Source organism: Zea mays, chromosome 6 (genome assembly GCF_902167145.1).
Source record: "Zea mays cultivar B73 chromosome 6, Zm-B73-REFERENCE-NAM-5.0, whole genome shotgun sequence".
NCBI lineage: Eukaryota > Viridiplantae > Streptophyta > Magnoliopsida > Poales > Poaceae > Zea > Zea mays.
This window is the reverse complement of record NC_050101.1, coordinates 18,328,876-18,345,423: the sequence shown is the minus strand read 5'-3', so window position 1 is coordinate 18,345,423 and position 16,548 is coordinate 18,328,876. Positions and strand designations below refer to the sequence as shown.

At 44.2% G+C, this 16,548-nt stretch overlaps 2 protein-coding genes across 8 annotated transcripts; both read left to right on the top strand.

Annotated features, from left to right (window-relative positions):
* Positions 1-611: 611 nt before the first annotated feature.
* Positions 612-16,519, top strand: LOC118472158 (uncharacterized). Of its 7 annotated transcripts, XM_035959873.1 has the most exons (12): positions 612-1,693; positions 1,858-2,007; positions 2,107-2,177; positions 2,274-2,399; positions 2,492-2,743; positions 2,858-2,953; positions 3,135-3,290; positions 3,558-3,599; positions 3,802-3,956; positions 4,050-4,222; positions 8,303-15,193; positions 16,456-16,519. In XM_035959873.1, exons 6-11 carry the CDS (start codon positions 2,949-2,951, stop codon positions 9,314-9,316), a joined length of 1,545 nt encoding a protein of 514 aa, XP_035815766.1. In that variant the 5' UTR covers positions 612-1,693; positions 1,858-2,007; positions 2,107-2,177; positions 2,274-2,399; positions 2,492-2,743; positions 2,858-2,948; the 3' UTR covers positions 9,317-15,193; positions 16,456-16,519. The 7 variants fall into 7 exon arrangements, with proteins under 7 accessions (XP_035815766.1, XP_035815768.1, XP_035815769.1 ...); XM_035959875.1 differs by lacking the exon at positions 1,858-2,007 and having other exon boundaries at positions 669-1,693; positions 2,132-2,177; XM_035959876.1 differs by lacking the exon at positions 1,858-2,007 and having other exon boundaries at positions 669-1,693; positions 3,165-3,290.
* LOC118472283 (uncharacterized) lies at positions 11,188-14,070 on the top strand (the record flags this gene model as incomplete). Its single annotated transcript, XM_035960263.1, has 5 exons — positions 11,188-11,295; positions 11,497-11,817; positions 12,058-12,327; positions 12,373-12,528; positions 13,018-14,070. Coding segments are annotated over 5 exons (1,908 nt in total), but the record flags the coding sequence as incomplete, so codon positions are not given.
* Positions 16,520-16,548: the final 29 nt, after the last annotated feature.

The following is a 16,548-nucleotide window of genomic DNA, read 5'->3' as shown; positions in this document are numbered from 1 at the left end:
GCCAGTGGTAGAGGAGAGGAGGAGGTGCGCGACCGCCTGCGGGATGAGGAGCGACCGACGGCCGACGACGGATGAGGAGCCGCCGCGCGAGAGCTGCCGCGCGACCGACGGAGAGGCTGCGGGCGCGCCGGCGCGGGCATCTCTAGGGTTTTTCCTTAGATGGGCCGTTTACGATTGAATTGATAGATGGGCCTTATACAAGCCAGCCAAATAAATTCCATGTTTTCTACCGCGGCGCAAATAAATGGTACCATATCGCCTAGCCAAAGAGTGCAGTAGCAACTTATAAACGTGGCTGCTATAGAGAAAGCAATCAGCTCTTGTAATCAGTTAGTGGTATATTGTGAACATGTATTGAATTTTTGTGCGCGCGGATGGACGATCCAGATTGAACAACAGCGATGCGGATGGACGATCCAGATTGAACAACAGCGATGGACGATCCAGATTGAGCGAAGGCAGAACGGCAGACTACCCTTAGAGCCTTAATAAGTAGTAGAGATTAAGGCTACAGGGATAGGCTGCCGTTCTGTCGTTCTACCGTTATACCATCTCAGCCGTCCGTTCTACGGTTCTGTGATCTAAGCCACGCGATCCCTCCGATCTCGCCCACCAGCCCCGCAGACATCACGCTCCCTCCCCATGAAACCCCCTTCCCCCAATCTACCCCTCTCTGTGCCCCCGACATCCACGCTGCCTCAGCCCGCCGTCCAGCGCCCTCTCTGCGCCTCCCTCCCCACACCGCCTCAGCCCGCCGTTCGCCACGCTCCCCACGCTGCCTCCCCCCGTCGCCCCTCCCTCCCGCGCGGAACTCCGCCATGCTCCCCACGTCGCCTCCCCCCATCGCCCACCAGCCGTCGCCCACCAGCCCACACTATCTCACGCCATGGATGGTGGCAACAGTCCCCGCCCCCGTACCTCACACGCATCAGGCTGGGCTGGCCGATCCCGCCGCCGCAAACGCCGCGCCCAGCCCCGATGTCAGCGCGGCCCGCCCGCCAACGCACTTTCGGCCTCCCCCCGCCCCTCCCTTCGCCCGCCCACCCGCAACCTCCGCGCCATCCGCAACCTCCGCCCGCTTCTCACGCCACCGACCCGACCTCCGCGCCATCCGCAACCGTCGTGCGTCTTATCCCTTCTCTACCGCGCACTCCGTGTGGAACAACCTCCGCGTAGGAAGCCTCCTCCCTTCCCCATCCCCATTCCCCACCACGCGCTTCGGGGACGGCGAGCTCCGGGCGGGAGCGACCGCCGGGCGCTTCTGCTGCTGGTGCGGAGGAGGAGGAGCGGCGAGGGTGGTTCGGCGCAGGCTCCACGGCGGCGGTGCCCGAGCCGAGTTCGACTGGCTGGCGCTCTACTGCAACCTCACACGCGGCGATGGGCCGGACGGTAACAATGGCAAGCTGGTCCTGGAGGAGCTGCTGTCGTGCGCCGCCACCCAATTTTGTTTTCCCCAAATCCTGAGCTGTGAAGAGAAGAAGAAGACAAGGACGCGGCGAGTACGATGACGAGCGCCGCACAGCAAGTCAGCGAGGAGCACGATGACGCGATGAGGACCACGAGCTGCCGAGGAAGTCAAGGACGACGACGGCGCAGAGACCCGCGAGTTGAGACATCTTCTTCGCCGGCGTGAACCGCAAGGCTGAGACATCTTCTTCGCCGGGTTCGGCCACGCCGACACCACCGACCCGATGTGAGTCAAGCCATGTCCATTTCCCTCCCTTGTCTGTTTATACCGTCGAGCTTTTCCATTCCCGTTTCTTGCTTCTTTGATAGATGCTGGACCAGATTCGTCCAGCCATGCTATTGCCCGTGCATGTTTCTTGCTTATTCGATAGATGTTGTATCCAATTTCAGTTGCGCACACATGCTAGGGCAAACTTTTTTCTCATGCTGAATCAGCGCTGCTGGATAAACAAATTGCGACCGAAAAGAGTGGGCCCAACTGCGTTTGTGAGCAGTTCTGGTGCTCTGAATTGGCCTAATTAATGATCAAGTGGTCGTGTTGTATGTCAACTAATCACTTTCTCTTCGTGTACTACTGAGTTATAATTATCTGATGTGGAGTATAAACATGCTTCTTGTAACATCCATACTGATGGTTAGGTACCTATCCTAGCCGTGTTTGCAGGCCTCTCAAATTGAACCGATTGCTTCAAGGGTGCCATACATGATTGGTAGGTCAATTGAGTGTCTCAGTTCGATACTTTCTTATGTCCCTCCAATGTATATGTATTCTTGTATGCTGCTTACAAGAAGAGGAGCTTTTGCAGTGTTAACCATGAGAGGGATTGGCCTGGCACTGGTTCATTCTACGGGAACCTCGACTTCGGTGGAGAATGTGGTGTCCCTGTCCAAACTGTGTTCTACACTCCAACTGAAAACCGTGCAAAGTTCTGGTAACTATAGTGTCTTAGTATGTATGGACATAGCAATTTCTTCAGACACCATTTCTAACTTTGTTACTGACTGAACATTGATCCTTCTTCAGGTACGCAACAGATTACGACATGTTTAGCCTTCTGCATTGCTCACATGGAAGAGGACTTGAGACCCGGGACCGAGCAGTACAGATTCATCGAGCAATGCCACATTGGCCTCATGAAGTTTCACAATCACAGTGGTTTTTACAAGGATTTCAGTTCATGGTTGTACATAGTTTTTTTAGTTTTTTTTTTGAAAAATGAGGCATTTTCTTTTTACCGGCGGCGGAGGCGATGGCAACAAGCCCTTCCCTATTCGAGTTACGTGAGGAAGTGCTGATTTAAATCATGGGCTTCAGTGCCCACATATTTGTTTGTGTGCTTGTTCTTCCAAGTTCCAATACCTAATTAAGGAGTTGGGTTGGACTGTCCAGATCTCTGTGACCACAGAGCCTACCTCGCTGAGCTCATCACCGAGATCACTGGTGGGATCAATGAGCTCGCCGACGTAGCACAGTTCTTTTGATGAGGTATATATTTCTCATGAAATATTTTTTCTTCCTCACCAACATTCTTTTGGTGCTCTTGGTTCTTGTGACACCTAATGATGCAGTGTAATAGTAAAAATACCATCTTATCATTTCATTAGCTTACTAGAAAATATTAATGAGGCCAACGCAAATTCGCTTTACTAATCGATGCTTGCTACAGAGTGGTTCAACTCTATTTTGCTTGGTTCAGTGGAGATGGTAGCATGGTGAAGGATAATGCCTACGTGCGCAGCAATTTTCATTTTTCTTTTAGTTTCTTGGAGTCGTGGAAATCTCGCTATTCACAAGGATTTCATGGCGGCGTTGTTAATTTGGGGTACGTGCAGCAATTTTTTTCTTTTGGTTTCTTGGAGTCATGGAAATCTCGCTATGTCTTTCCAAAGGGAAAAAGGGGGTTCTTTCTTTTTTCTTGCCTTTCTTCCTGGATTTGTTCCCCTTTCCAAATCTTTTTGCATTATTGGGGGGTCTATATAGATGTATAACGACTTGACTATTGTAATTTATTTACATTCTCCTCTGTTTATTGTTGTTTTGTTGTCATATGATGCTATGGTATAATTCGTTTTTATTTGTTGATGTGCAGGGTTGGGCAGAGGCTTTACCTTTTGCGTCAGACAGTGCTCTCGTGAGTATATTATGCCATATAGTTTACTATTTTGTTTGAGCATGTAGAACCTCTCCTATAAAAGACCAGTATGATATTTCTGTATGAGTTCAATGTTATGTCGACTAAGGTAGACTGTTGTGTTCGAGGTCCTCTTTTATTACTGTTTTCATAGTTTGTGAGATGATCATGATTTCATATTTTGGTTTTTAAATTTGTACAGTCACAGCAATTGTCCTTTTGCCTACCTGTATCATTCTGTCATACTATCTGCAATTCAGCTATGCACAGAACTATCAAAAGCAAGCAAAGATGCTCTAGAGTACCTGAGGAAGGTAAGGGCATCTATTTCTTACCACAAGGCCCAAACCAATATAAGTATAATGTTTTCATCAATTGGTCTATGTAAACTGTTGTATGTGTATTTTTTAATGCAATCTAATTCATGGTATACTTCTACTTGTTTATTAGGCTACTTTGTGCTCTATAAGGATTGCCAGGAAAGTGCCAGATTTGGCAGAGAACTTCATGGGCCTGGATGCATCATTGTTAAAGGAGAAACACCATGGGTCCTTATATCTGCAATTCAGCTATGCACAGAACTATGCAAAGCAAGCAAAGATGCTCTAGAGTACCTGAGGAAGGTAAGGGCATCTATTTCTTACCACAAGGCCCCAACAAATATAAGTATAGAACTACAGGTGAGCATACAGAAAAAAACTGGAATCAGGTCATTTATTTGTCTAGCATCTTCTTGTGACGATTAAATGATGATCCTATTTTATAATTGATGTACATTTCCTTTGCTGAAAATGGTAATAAACCTGAGTGGCTGAGACAGTTTCTTCTGATTGCAGAACTGTATTGAAGGTTTGGCCCGCTGTAACACCATAAAAGCCATCAATTAAAATAATAAATTTAGATATTATATTAATTAGGGTAATAAATTTATTTTAGTGTTTAATTATTTATTTTCATCGTTTTCTTTGCATGCATTTGATTTCTTACGGGATGTTTAATATCAATTCATTTTAAAAAGAGATACTAGTAATTAAATAATAATTAAGAAAATATAGTAATTATTAGTCTAAAAATAAGTACTTCATTTACAAATATTTTTGGTAATTTTCTTATAATTTTTAGAGTTCTTTAAAAATGAATTTCGGAATTAAAAAAAAAAACTAAACCTACACCTACCGGCCCAACTAAGGGCCCATCTACCAACTACCCTAGCCTTCCTATGCCGCGCGCGTGCTCCCTGGGAGCCTTCCCAGGCGCCGCCGCCTTCCCTCACGTCTCTCCCTCTACTCACTTCTCTCTCTCTCCTCTCTTCTCTCTCTCCTTCTCTCCTATTCCCTCTCTCTTCAACGCACGAGCGCCCAGCCGCTCCTCCCCTGCTGCCGCTGCCAGGCCGGCCTCGCCCGCGCCCGACCACGGCGCGAGCAACGCGCGCAGCCGAGCGCCGGCGCCCTGCAGCCGCGTACCGCGCGCTAGGAGCGAGCTCCTGCCCAGCCGCGCGAGCCGTCGCGACTCCCGCTCCGTGCGCACTCGAGCGAAAGCCGCCGCGACCGTCTGTTGTTCGCTGCGTAGTGGAACGTCAAAGCAGCCGTTTCTCCTCCATTACTTTCTCTGTGAAACCGACGCCATCAATGGCCAGTGAAGGTCCAACGGCGCCCCATTGAAGAGCCCGGCCGTTCCTCTCTCCCCCACGGCGACCCCTCTTCTCCCCTCCCTCTCTCTATAAAAGGGGACAACAGAGCCTCCCCATTTCTTCCTACTCGAATTTGTCTCTCTCTCTAGCACTCCTCGCTCATCGCTAGTGCGTTGCCGTTCGTCGCCGGAGTGTGCTGTTCGTCGCCGGAGTTCGCCGGAGTTACGCCATCCGCTGTCCGTAGTCGAGCCCCGCTCTCCGTCGATCCGTCCCCGTCACACGCACGAACCCGAGGTTGTTGGCGACCCGAATTATTTTGTATATTTTATAAATTTCTTTTGATTCGATTCATGAGTTGTATAGTTTGTTTGTTGTAATATGAACACATGTGGTTTCGATTTATGTGTATGTGAGCGTTATGGAATTGTTTGGTAGATTCATGCGATTATTAGCACCGTGTTATGTCATGTTAGTCGTGGCGTTGAATTTTGGATTAGAGAAATATGACAACATTTAGTAGTCACTTTGGCAATAAAATGCTAGATAGGAATTTTTGTAGTTAAATTTGGTCACGATAAATTTTAGAAACTACTTGGAGAATTATAGGTGCATTCTTGATGGATTAGAAAATGGTATAGAACTCATGTCATTTGAATATTATAGGATTTTTAGATGATTTATCTAATTATTTTATTAGCATTTTTTTAAAGAAAAGGGGAAAATATCACCGGTAGTGTGGTAAATGGATTTTTACTAGTTAAATAATCATGTTCGCAAATTGAGCACTTAGATTTTTGGATTAAACAAAATACTAGTTTATGTCAGGATATCCTCACTTGTTTTATAAAAAGTACAATTAGTAGTTTATGTAGATTTTTAGAATATTAATAATTCTTGCTACACTAACTAATTTGAGTTAGAAAATGTATTGATTTATTTAGTATTAATATATAAATAAGTATGTGTTCACCGTTGCTTACATTACGATTCTGACTTATAGACAAGACTCGCACGCTCATGCGCAATATATTTATATTGGTTATTCGCTAAGAAATAGTAAATATTTTATTCATGTTGAAACAATATAGTCCAACGTAATCTAAATAGTAGAGATAAAAATTGTAGTTTAAGTTAGTTCTTTAATAATATGGTTATGTGATTTATAAATAATATTTTAACAATTGATATAATTTCCTTTTAGAAAGAATGACTAAAACTAGAATGTGACCCGTGTTTTACGATAGAGAATAAACTAGATCCCCTAGAATTTGGGTTAAAGTTGTATCTATGATTTTAAATGAATTTATATAGTATGCATATCCATAGTCGAATTGTCATACAAGTTTTCTAGTAAGATAATGAAACAAAGTAGTTAGTCATAGCAAATAAATTGATCGTTGATATGGTTAAGATTTATAGGGTAGATACAAATCATGTTTTGCATTCCTTCTTATAAATGTGATTTGTTGTATGATGTATGCTTCACCTATGTAATGGTGTATGTTTATTTATTGGTGAATGTTTTCTTTTGTATGTACGATGTGCGACGCTATTAGAAACTGATTGTGTGGTAGAGGACCCAAATACGTTTGAAGACGACACGCAGGACGATTTTGTGCAAGGCAAGTGGATTCTCCCTCTGCATACTCTTTTTGTACCCAGTCATTGCATTTAATAATGTTTACTTTTGATAAACTGCATAATTTGATGGGTTTCACCTAATTAAGGATTTCCTAGATTTACTACCTGTATTCCTTGTTTAACCTGGGGAAAATAATTAAGCTGTGCGAGATTTACGCTACTGCTCAACCTAATAATTTCTTAATGTCACTCATTAATTGATTTTAATGTTCCAAAGATTTAATTGGCAATTATGGCATTAACCCGATGGTTAATATAACTTTATTGCAAATTTAATTGGAACATGGAGTGACCACCCAGGATAACAGTGCAACCACGAGTGCTATCATGGCTCTGGCTTTGGTAAATAGCTCTATATGCTTAGTGCCTAGCAACCTTACCTGAAAGATGGGCAAGAGGGGGAGCGGTAGGTGCTGGCAGCCCACGTTGACATGGGGTCGTATTCTTGGCTAAGGTACTTCACCCAGGGGGCCACCACCATCGTCTTAGAAACCTTAGCGGGTTGCTTTGTATTAAGTGTGTTTTGTGAAAACCTCATAATGGATCCCTAGCCATTCACCTCGGCAGTGTCTAAGGGTCCGATCAACCCGGGCTAGATGGGATACATGGCTTGTGGGTAAAGTTGTACCACCTCTGCAGAGTGTAAAACTGATATATCAGCCGTGCTCCCGGTTATGAGCGACCTGGACTCCTCACATGATAATTGAACTTAAAGATGGACATAAATTGAGATCCGATGATCTGCCAATAATTTGCTTAAGTGGTTTCACTTAAGTGTTTTTGTTATATTCATATTCCTTTGTTTAATTGGGATATTTGGGATTCACTCTTGTTAGTAAGGCAGGTGTTGATAATAAAATGTTGACCAACTAAAATGCTTACTGCTCAACCTTAGCCTCACCTTGTTATACCTGCATTAATTTTTCCCCCACTTGCTGAGCCCCGACCATAAGTGAGCTCACCCTTGCTAATATTTTGATCAGAGGGTGATGTTGGAGACTTTGATGGAGAATTTATCGACGAAGAATTCTAAGTCTAACGATGCGCCGGTCAACTTCCTGTGGAAGATTGCCCAGTTGTTTATTTCCGCTCTACTTTGATGTGATACTTGTTTAAGACACTATGTCTCAGATGATGTAATAAAGTTTTATACTCTTTTTACGCCTTTATTGCATTGTCTTTTGATATATTACACTTGTGACGTCAACATATGTGTGGAAATGGATCCTGGCACACATATGGTATGCGCTCGATTCTACCCCCTGGAATCGGGTGTGACAGAAGTGGTATCAAAGCCTATGCTGACCCTAGGTCGTTAGAATAGTTAGAAATGGAAAGCCTAGTTGTTCAAAACTTGCTAATTTCATTCCTATAAATTCCTTTATCAGTCTTACCTCTTTGAAATTCAACTAAGTTGACTCTTCTCTTGTAGATGGTTCGCACTCTTCAAACCACTCGCGTCAACACCAGCTACGCCCCTCAGCCCCGGCAGATCCCGGCCTACCCAGTGGTAGTCGAGGATGCCCCAGCGAATCTCCCTCCCGTCCGAGTGGAGAACGTCATCAACCTGGAGGACAGTTCGGAGGAGCAGCTGCCGACCCCCACCCCGTTGGCCGAGTCCCTGGCCTTCGCAGCTGCGTCATCGACGTCAGCATCGCCGGCACCAGCCTTCCAAGCACCTGCACCTGGAGGCGACGACCCCGATGACTCCGGAGACGGCGACGACGAGGATGACGACGACGACGACGACGATGGAGAGGACGAACACGTCCACGAGGAAGCTGACTACGCCCAGGAGGACCACTTCATGGGGATTGGTCCAGTTGTCGAACATTACACATCAATGTTCGAAACAGGGCACTTCCCCAACCTGCTGCAGGCAGTGCTGCACGAGCTAGGAGCCTACGTCCGCCCCCTGTATGAGACGAGGCGAGTGAGCGAGCCTCCCCGGGCTTGCTATTACATCACTCGCATCCATGTCAGGGTGATGGATGCAGGTGACAGGGGATTCAGGACTCTGTCTGCTCACGAGTCCCTGATACCACTGTCCACCTATGCTGCCTCTGTCAGCGACGCTGCCCGTCGGACCCTGTGGTCGCTTAGCCACACCTACCGGCAGCAGCTGCAGAACACAAGGTTCAGGCATCTCCCTCAGCGCCTGCGTGGAGAGAGCCAGACCAACATTGTCCCAGGTGAACCTGGTGAGGATCGCCTCAACACCCTAGCTGGTGTAGTGGCCGGTCTCAACACCGACCTAGACAGTGCCACTCTGGACCTCTACAGTGTGCACTTGGAGCTGGAGAACGCCCACGCCAGGATTGCAGCCCTGGAAGCCCAACTGCAGGGACTGAATCCGCCAGAAGCTCAGGTTCCCGCCGTGACGTTGTCTCCTCCCCGCAAGAGGCTGCGCTACGGAGAGGCCGGATCAGTCACTAGGCTGCTTTAGGAGTTTTGAGTCATGATGTAATAAGTTACGCTTCGCATTAGACGATGAAACTATCTTTAATTTTTATATTAATAAATATCAACCATGTGATGGTGATTGGTTGAAATGCTTGATTTGAATCTTTGTTTGAGTGCTATGGTCTTATGGAATGATGGCCATAAGAACATATAAAATTTGTAAAACTTAAGCTATTTTCCCTCTTGAATCTTTTCTACTCCTCACTTTTCTACGGACTTCACTTCCTAACAAATCAGATGGTGAACCAACGTCAAGGACCTAACAACCGGAACCAGCGTGGACAACAAGCACCACCACCACCACCACCTAATCCCAACATGGAGCAGTTCATCGCCGCGCAAATGCAGATTCTGCAAGGACTCACTGCTGCGGTTCAACAATTGCAACAGAACCAACAGAATCAGCAACCCCAGCAGCAGCAATATGCACCCCCGGCTAGAGATAAGCACCGGGACTTCATGAGTCATCACCCGCCAACTTTCTCTCATGCGGTTGATCCTTTGGATGCCGATGACTGGCTTAAGGTTATCGGAAAGAAGTTGGACATCACTCAGTGCAACGACCGGGAGAAGGTCTTGTACGCCTCAGGAAGACTCGAGGGAGCTGCGTCCGATTGGTGGGATGCCTTCACAGCGGCACATCCCAATGCTGACACAATAACCTGGCAGGAGTTCCAAGAGAACTTCCGCGCTCACCACATTCCTTCGGGAATCATGAAGCTGAAGAAGAAGGAGTTTCTTTCCCTTACTCAAGGGAATATGTCTGTCAGTGAGTATCGTGATCGCTTCACTCAGCTTTCACGTTATGCTCCTGAGGAAGTGGACACTGATGAGAAGCGCCAAGAGCGTTTTCTGGAAGGGTTGATTGGACCTCTGAACTATCAACTTCAGAGTCACACATTCCCCAACTTCCAGACACTCCTGAACAAGGCAATTGGCCTTGAGAGCAAAAGGAAGGAATTATCTGACCATAAAAGGAAGTTCCAGGGTCAGTCAAGCAGAAACACTCGTCCGAATAATGCTCAAGGGTCGCAGTTCCGCTCTGGAAATCAGGGTGGAAATAATTATCAAGTGCAACGCTCTGGACAGCAAGGCCAGAGAAACAACCAGAATCAGAATCAACAAAGGAGCAACCCCCAGACCAACCAGAGGTCTGGTGGAAATTCACAGAACCGTCAGGGTGGCACCAACAACACTCAGGCCAGAAACAACGCACCTGTCCAACCCAACGGCTGTTTGAAGTGCGGTGAATTAGGCCACTATGCCAACAACTGCCCAAGGCGCAACCAGCAGACACCCCAGAAAGGCAACACTCAGAGAAATGACCAGAGCACCCCCGCTCGTGGATCTGCTCAGAACAAGACTCCGCAGAACCAGAGCCGAGGAAGGGTCAATCACGTCACTGCGGAATCAGTGCCTGAGGATGCCGACATTGTGTATGGTATGTTCCTTGTTAACTCCATACCTGCATCAGTTTTATTTGACTCTGGAGCATCACATTCATTTATAACTGAGTCATTTGTGGAAAAACATAACATACCTAAGTACCCTCTGAAGAGGATATTACACATTAGTTCACCGGGAGGTGACATGAAAGCCACACACTCATGCCCTCATGTTAATATCAAGATTCAAGGAATAGATTTTACAGTCGACCCAGTGGTCCTAGGATCCAACGGTATTGATGTGATTCTTGGATGCAACTGGTTGAAAAGTTGTGATGGAGTGATACGGTGTGCCAACGGAACAATTACGTTGACAAGTCCTCAAGGTGAAAGAATCCAAGTCAACATAGACAAGTCAACAGATGAAAAAGGGAAGACAGTGATCAATCACTTGGAAGAAAAGCCCTTGGAAAATATCAAAGTAGTGTGCGAATACCCAGACGTATTTCCGGAAGAATTACCAGGTATGCCACCTGACCGTGATATAGAGTTTTCTATTGAATTAGTACCCGGAACCGCACCTATCTCGAAAAGACCTTATAGAATGGATGGCAAAGATTTAGTAGAACTGAAGAAACAAATAGAAGAATTACTAGAAAAAGGTTTTATTCGCCCAAGTTCATCCCCTTGGGGAGCCCCAGTACTGTTTGTGAACAAGAAGGATGGTTCGAGAAGAATGTGCGTTGATTATAGAAGTTTGAATGAAGTAACCATCAAGAATAAATACCCACTACCTCGAATTGAAGATTTATTCGATCAAATGAAGGGAGCTAAGATATTCTCGAAGATAGATCTGAGATCGGGATATCATCAGTTAAAGATCCGAGCAGAAGATGTACCGAAGACAGCCTTCACGACGAGATATGGATTATATGAGTTTTTGGTCATGTCGTTTGGACTGACTAATGCACCAGCATACTTTATGAACTTGATGAATAAAGTATTCATGGAATATTTGGATCAGTTTGTGGTCGTATTCATTGACGACATACTGATATATTCTCCGAATGAAGAAACACACGAAGATCATCTAAGGCTAGTCCTACAAAAGCTTCGTGACAACCAACTGTACGCAAAATTCTCGAAGTGTGATTTTTGGTTGAAAGAAGTTACTTTCTTAGGGCATATTGTTACCGATGGTGGAATTAAAGTGGACCCAGGAAAGATAAGTGAGATACTAAATTGGAAGCAACCCACAGATGCGTCCAAGATCAGAAGTTTTCTTGGATTAGCAGGATACTATAGAAGATTTATTGAAGGTTTTTCCAAGTTAGTGAAGCCTCTTACCTCTCTACTGGAGAAAGGCAAAGAGTTCAAATGGGATGAAGCTTGTCAGAATTGTTTTGAGGAACTCAAGAAGAGGTTAACCACTGCACCAATACTGGTAATGCCAGACATCCACAAGGGATTTGATGTGTATTGCGATGCATCACACCTTGGACTTGGATGTGTGCTAATGCAAGAAGGAAAGGTGATTGCTTATGCTTCAAGACAGTTGAGGAAACATGAGAAGAATTATCCTACACATGATTTGGAACTAGCAGCCGTAGTGCATGCTTTGAAGATTTGGAGGCACTATATGATTGGAAACAAGTGCAAAATCTTCACGGATCATAAAAGCTTGAAATATATATTCACTCAGAAGGAACTCAACCTCAGACAGAGAAGATGGCTAGAGTTGATTAAAGATTATGATTTGGAGATACAATATCACCCCGGAAAGGCAAATGTAGTAGCTGATGCTTTGAGCCGTAAGGGTCAAGTGAACAACATCACTACTCATTTGATGTCACAGGAATTGTGCTGGGAAATGGAACGACTCAACCTTGGATTTCTCAATAATGTAGAAGCAACGGTGATGGAAGTCGAATCTACTTTGGAAGAAGAGATTCGTAAAGGACAAGAGTCCGATGAGAAGATTAAGGAAATTAAATCTTTGATTAGTTTGGGTAAAGCCCCAGATTTCACGGAAGATGAACAAGGCACAATATGGTTTAAGAAGAGAATCTGTGTACCGGAAATCGAGCACTTACGCCAACTTATTTTGAGAGAAGCTCATGATTCAGCTTACTCTATTCACCCTGGAAGTACAAAGATGTACCAGGATCTTAAGGAAAAGTATTGGTGGTACGGTTTGAAAAGAGATGTTGCTACTCATGTTGCATTATGTGACGTGTGTCAGCGAGTTAAAGCTGAACACCAAAGACCAGCAGGATTGCTGCAACCTCTCAAGGTACCAGAATGGAAATGGGAAGAAATCAGTATGGATTTCATAGTTGGACTACCCCGTACTCGAGATGGCTATGATTCAATATGGGTCATAGTAGACAGGTTAACCAAAGTGGCACATTTTATACCTGTGAAGACAACTTACTCAGGAGCCCAGTTAGCAGAGTTATACATGTCGAGGATTGTTTGTCTGCATGGAGTACCAAAGAAGATCGTATCAGATCGAGGAACCCAATTTACCTCGCGCTTTTGGAAAAGACTTCATGAGTCCATGGATACCAAGCTAAATTTTAGTTCAGCGTATCACCCGCAAACGGATGGGCAAACAGAAAGGACAAACCAAGTGTTGGAAGATATGCTAAGAGCTTGTGCTCTAAAGCATGGTAGAAGCTGGGATAAAAGTTTGCCTTATGCAGAATTTTCGTATAACAACAGTTATCAAGCAAGTCTCAAAATGGCACCGTTTGAAGCACTATATGGACGAAAGTGTAGAACACCACTTTATTGGAATCAGACTGGAGAAAGTCAAGTATTTGGTCCAGAAATTCTCCAAGAGGCGGAAAAGCAAGTGCAAATTATCAGAGAAAATTTGAAGACAGCACAGTCAAGACAGAAAAGCTATGCTGATAATAGAAGAAGAGAATTGTTGTTTGAAGTAGGAGACTTTGTCTACCTTAAAGTTTCACCGATGAGAGGAATGAAAAGGTTTAAGGTTAAAGGAAAATTATCACCTCGCTATATTGGCCCATTCAAGATTTTGGAAAGAAAAGGCGAAGTAGCCTACCAGTTAGAGCTACCCGATAGATTATCAGATGTGCATGACGTATTTCACGTGTCACAACTCAAGAAGTGCTTAAGAGTACCCGAAGAACAGTTACCCATGGAAGAACTGAATGTTAATGAAGATTTGACTTATTCGGAGTACCCAATCAGAATTCTGGAAACATCTCGCAGAATTACACGGAGTAAAGTCATTAACATGTGCAAAGTTCAGTGGAGTCATCATTCGGAAGATGAAGCCACTTGGGAAAGAGAAGATGAACTCAGAGCAGAATTCCCTCAGCTATTCTCGGAAGTTTCTTAATCTCGAGGACGAGATTCTTTTTAAGAGGGGTAGGTTTGTAACACCATAAAAGCCATCAATTAAAATAATAAATTTAGATATTATATTAATTAGGGTAATAAATTTATTTTAGTGTTTAATTATTTATTTTCATCGTTTTCTTTGCATGCATTTGATTTCTTACGAGATGTTTAATATCAATTCATTTTAAAAAGAGATACTAGTAATTAAATAATAATTAAGAAAATATAGTAATTATTAGTCTAAAAATAAGTACTTCATTTACAAATATTTTTGGTAATTTTCTTATAATTTTTAGAGTTCTTTAAAAATGAATTTCGGAATAAAAAAAAAAAACTAAACCTACACCTACCGGCCCAACTAAGGGCCCATCTACCAACTACCCTAGCCTTCCTATGCCGCGCGCGTGCTCCCTGGGAGCCTTCCCAGGCGCCGCCGCCTTCCCTCACGTCTCTCCCTCTACTCACTTCTCTCTCTCTCCTCTCTTCTCTCTCTCCTTCTCTCCTATTCCCTCTCTCTCTTCAACGCACGAGCGCCCAGCCACTCCTCCCCTGCTGCCGCTGCCAGGCCGGCCTCGCCCGCGCCCGACCACGGCGCGAGCAACGCGCGCAGCCGAGCGCCGGCGCCCTGCAGCCGCGTACCGCGCGCTAGGAGCGAGCTCCTGCCCAGCCGCGCGAGCCGTCGCGACTCCCGCTCCGTGCGCACTCGAGCGAAAGCCGCCGCGACCGTCTGTTGTTCGCTGCGTAGTGGAACGTCAAAGCAGCCGTTTCTCCTCCATTACTTTCTCTGTGAAACCGACGCCATCAATGGCCAGTGAAGGTCCAACGGCGCCCCATTGAAGAGCCCGGCCGTTCCTCTCTCCCCCACGGCGACCCCTCTTCTCCCCTCCCTCTCTCTATAAAAGGGGACAGCAGAGCCTCCCCATTTCTTCCTACTCGAATTTGTCTCTCTCTCTAGCACTCCTCGCTCATCGCTAGTGCGTTGCCGTTCGTCGCCGGAGTGTGCTGTTCGTCGCCGGAGTTCGCCGGAGTTACGCCATCCGCTGTCCGTAGTCGAGCCCCGCTCTCCGTCGATCCGTCCCCGTCACACGCACGAACCCGAGGTTGTTGGCGACCCGAATTATTTTGTATATTTTATAAATTTCTTTTGATTCGATTCATGAGTTGTATAGTTTGTTTGTTGTAATATGAACACATGTGGTTTCGATTTATGTGTATGTGAGCGTTATGGAATTGTTTGGTAGATTCATGCGATTATTAGCACCGTGTTATGTCATGTTAGTCGTGGCGTTGAATTTTGGATTAGAGAAATATGACAACATTTAGTAGTCACTTTGGCAATAAAATGCTAGATAGGAATTTTTGTAGTTAAATTTGGTCACGATAAATTTTAGAAACTACTTGGAGAATTATAGGTGCATTCTTGATGGATTAGAAAATGGTATAGAACTCATGTCATTTGAATATTATAGGATTTTTAGATGATTTATCTAATTATTTTATTAGCATTTTTTTAAAGAAAAGGGGAAAATATCACCGGTAGTGTGGTAAATGGATTTTTACTAGTTAAATAATCATGTTCGCAAATTGAGCACTTAGATTTTTGGATTAAACAAAATACTAGTTTATGTCAGGATATCCTCACTTGTTTTATAAAAAGTACAATTAGTAGTTTATGTAGATTTTTAGAATATTAATAATTCTTGCTACACTAACTAATTTGAGTTAGAAAATGTATTGATTTATTTAGTATTAATATATAAATAAGTATGTGTTCACCGTTGCTTACATTACGATTCTGACTTATAGACAAGACTCGCACGCTCATGCGCAATATATTTATATTGGTTATTCGCTAAGAAATAGTAAATATTTTATTGATGTTGAAACAATATAGTCCAACGTAATCTAAATAGTAGAGATAAAAATTGTAGTTTAAGTTAGTTCTTTAATAATATGGTTATGTGATTTATAAATAATATTTTAACAATTGATATAATTTCCTTTTAGAAAGAAAGACTAAAACTAGAATGTGACCCGTGTTTTACGATAGAGAATAAACTAGATCCCCTAGAATTTGGGTTAAAGTTGTATCTATGATTTTAAATGAATTTATATAGTATGCATATCCATAGTCGAATTGTCATACAAGTTTTCTAGTAAGATAATGAAACAAAGTAGTTAGTCATAGCAAATAAATTGATCGTTGATATGGTTAAGATTTATAGGGTAGATACAAATCATGTTTTGCATTCCTTCTTATAAATGTGATTTGTTGTATGATGTATGCTTCACCTATGTAATGGTGTATGTTTATTTATTGGTGAATGTTTTCTTTTGTATGTACGATGTGCGACGCTATTAGAAACTGATTGTGTGGTAGAGGACCCAAATACGTTTGAAGACGACACGCAGGACGATTTTGTGCAAGGCAAGTGAATTCTCCCTCTGCATACTC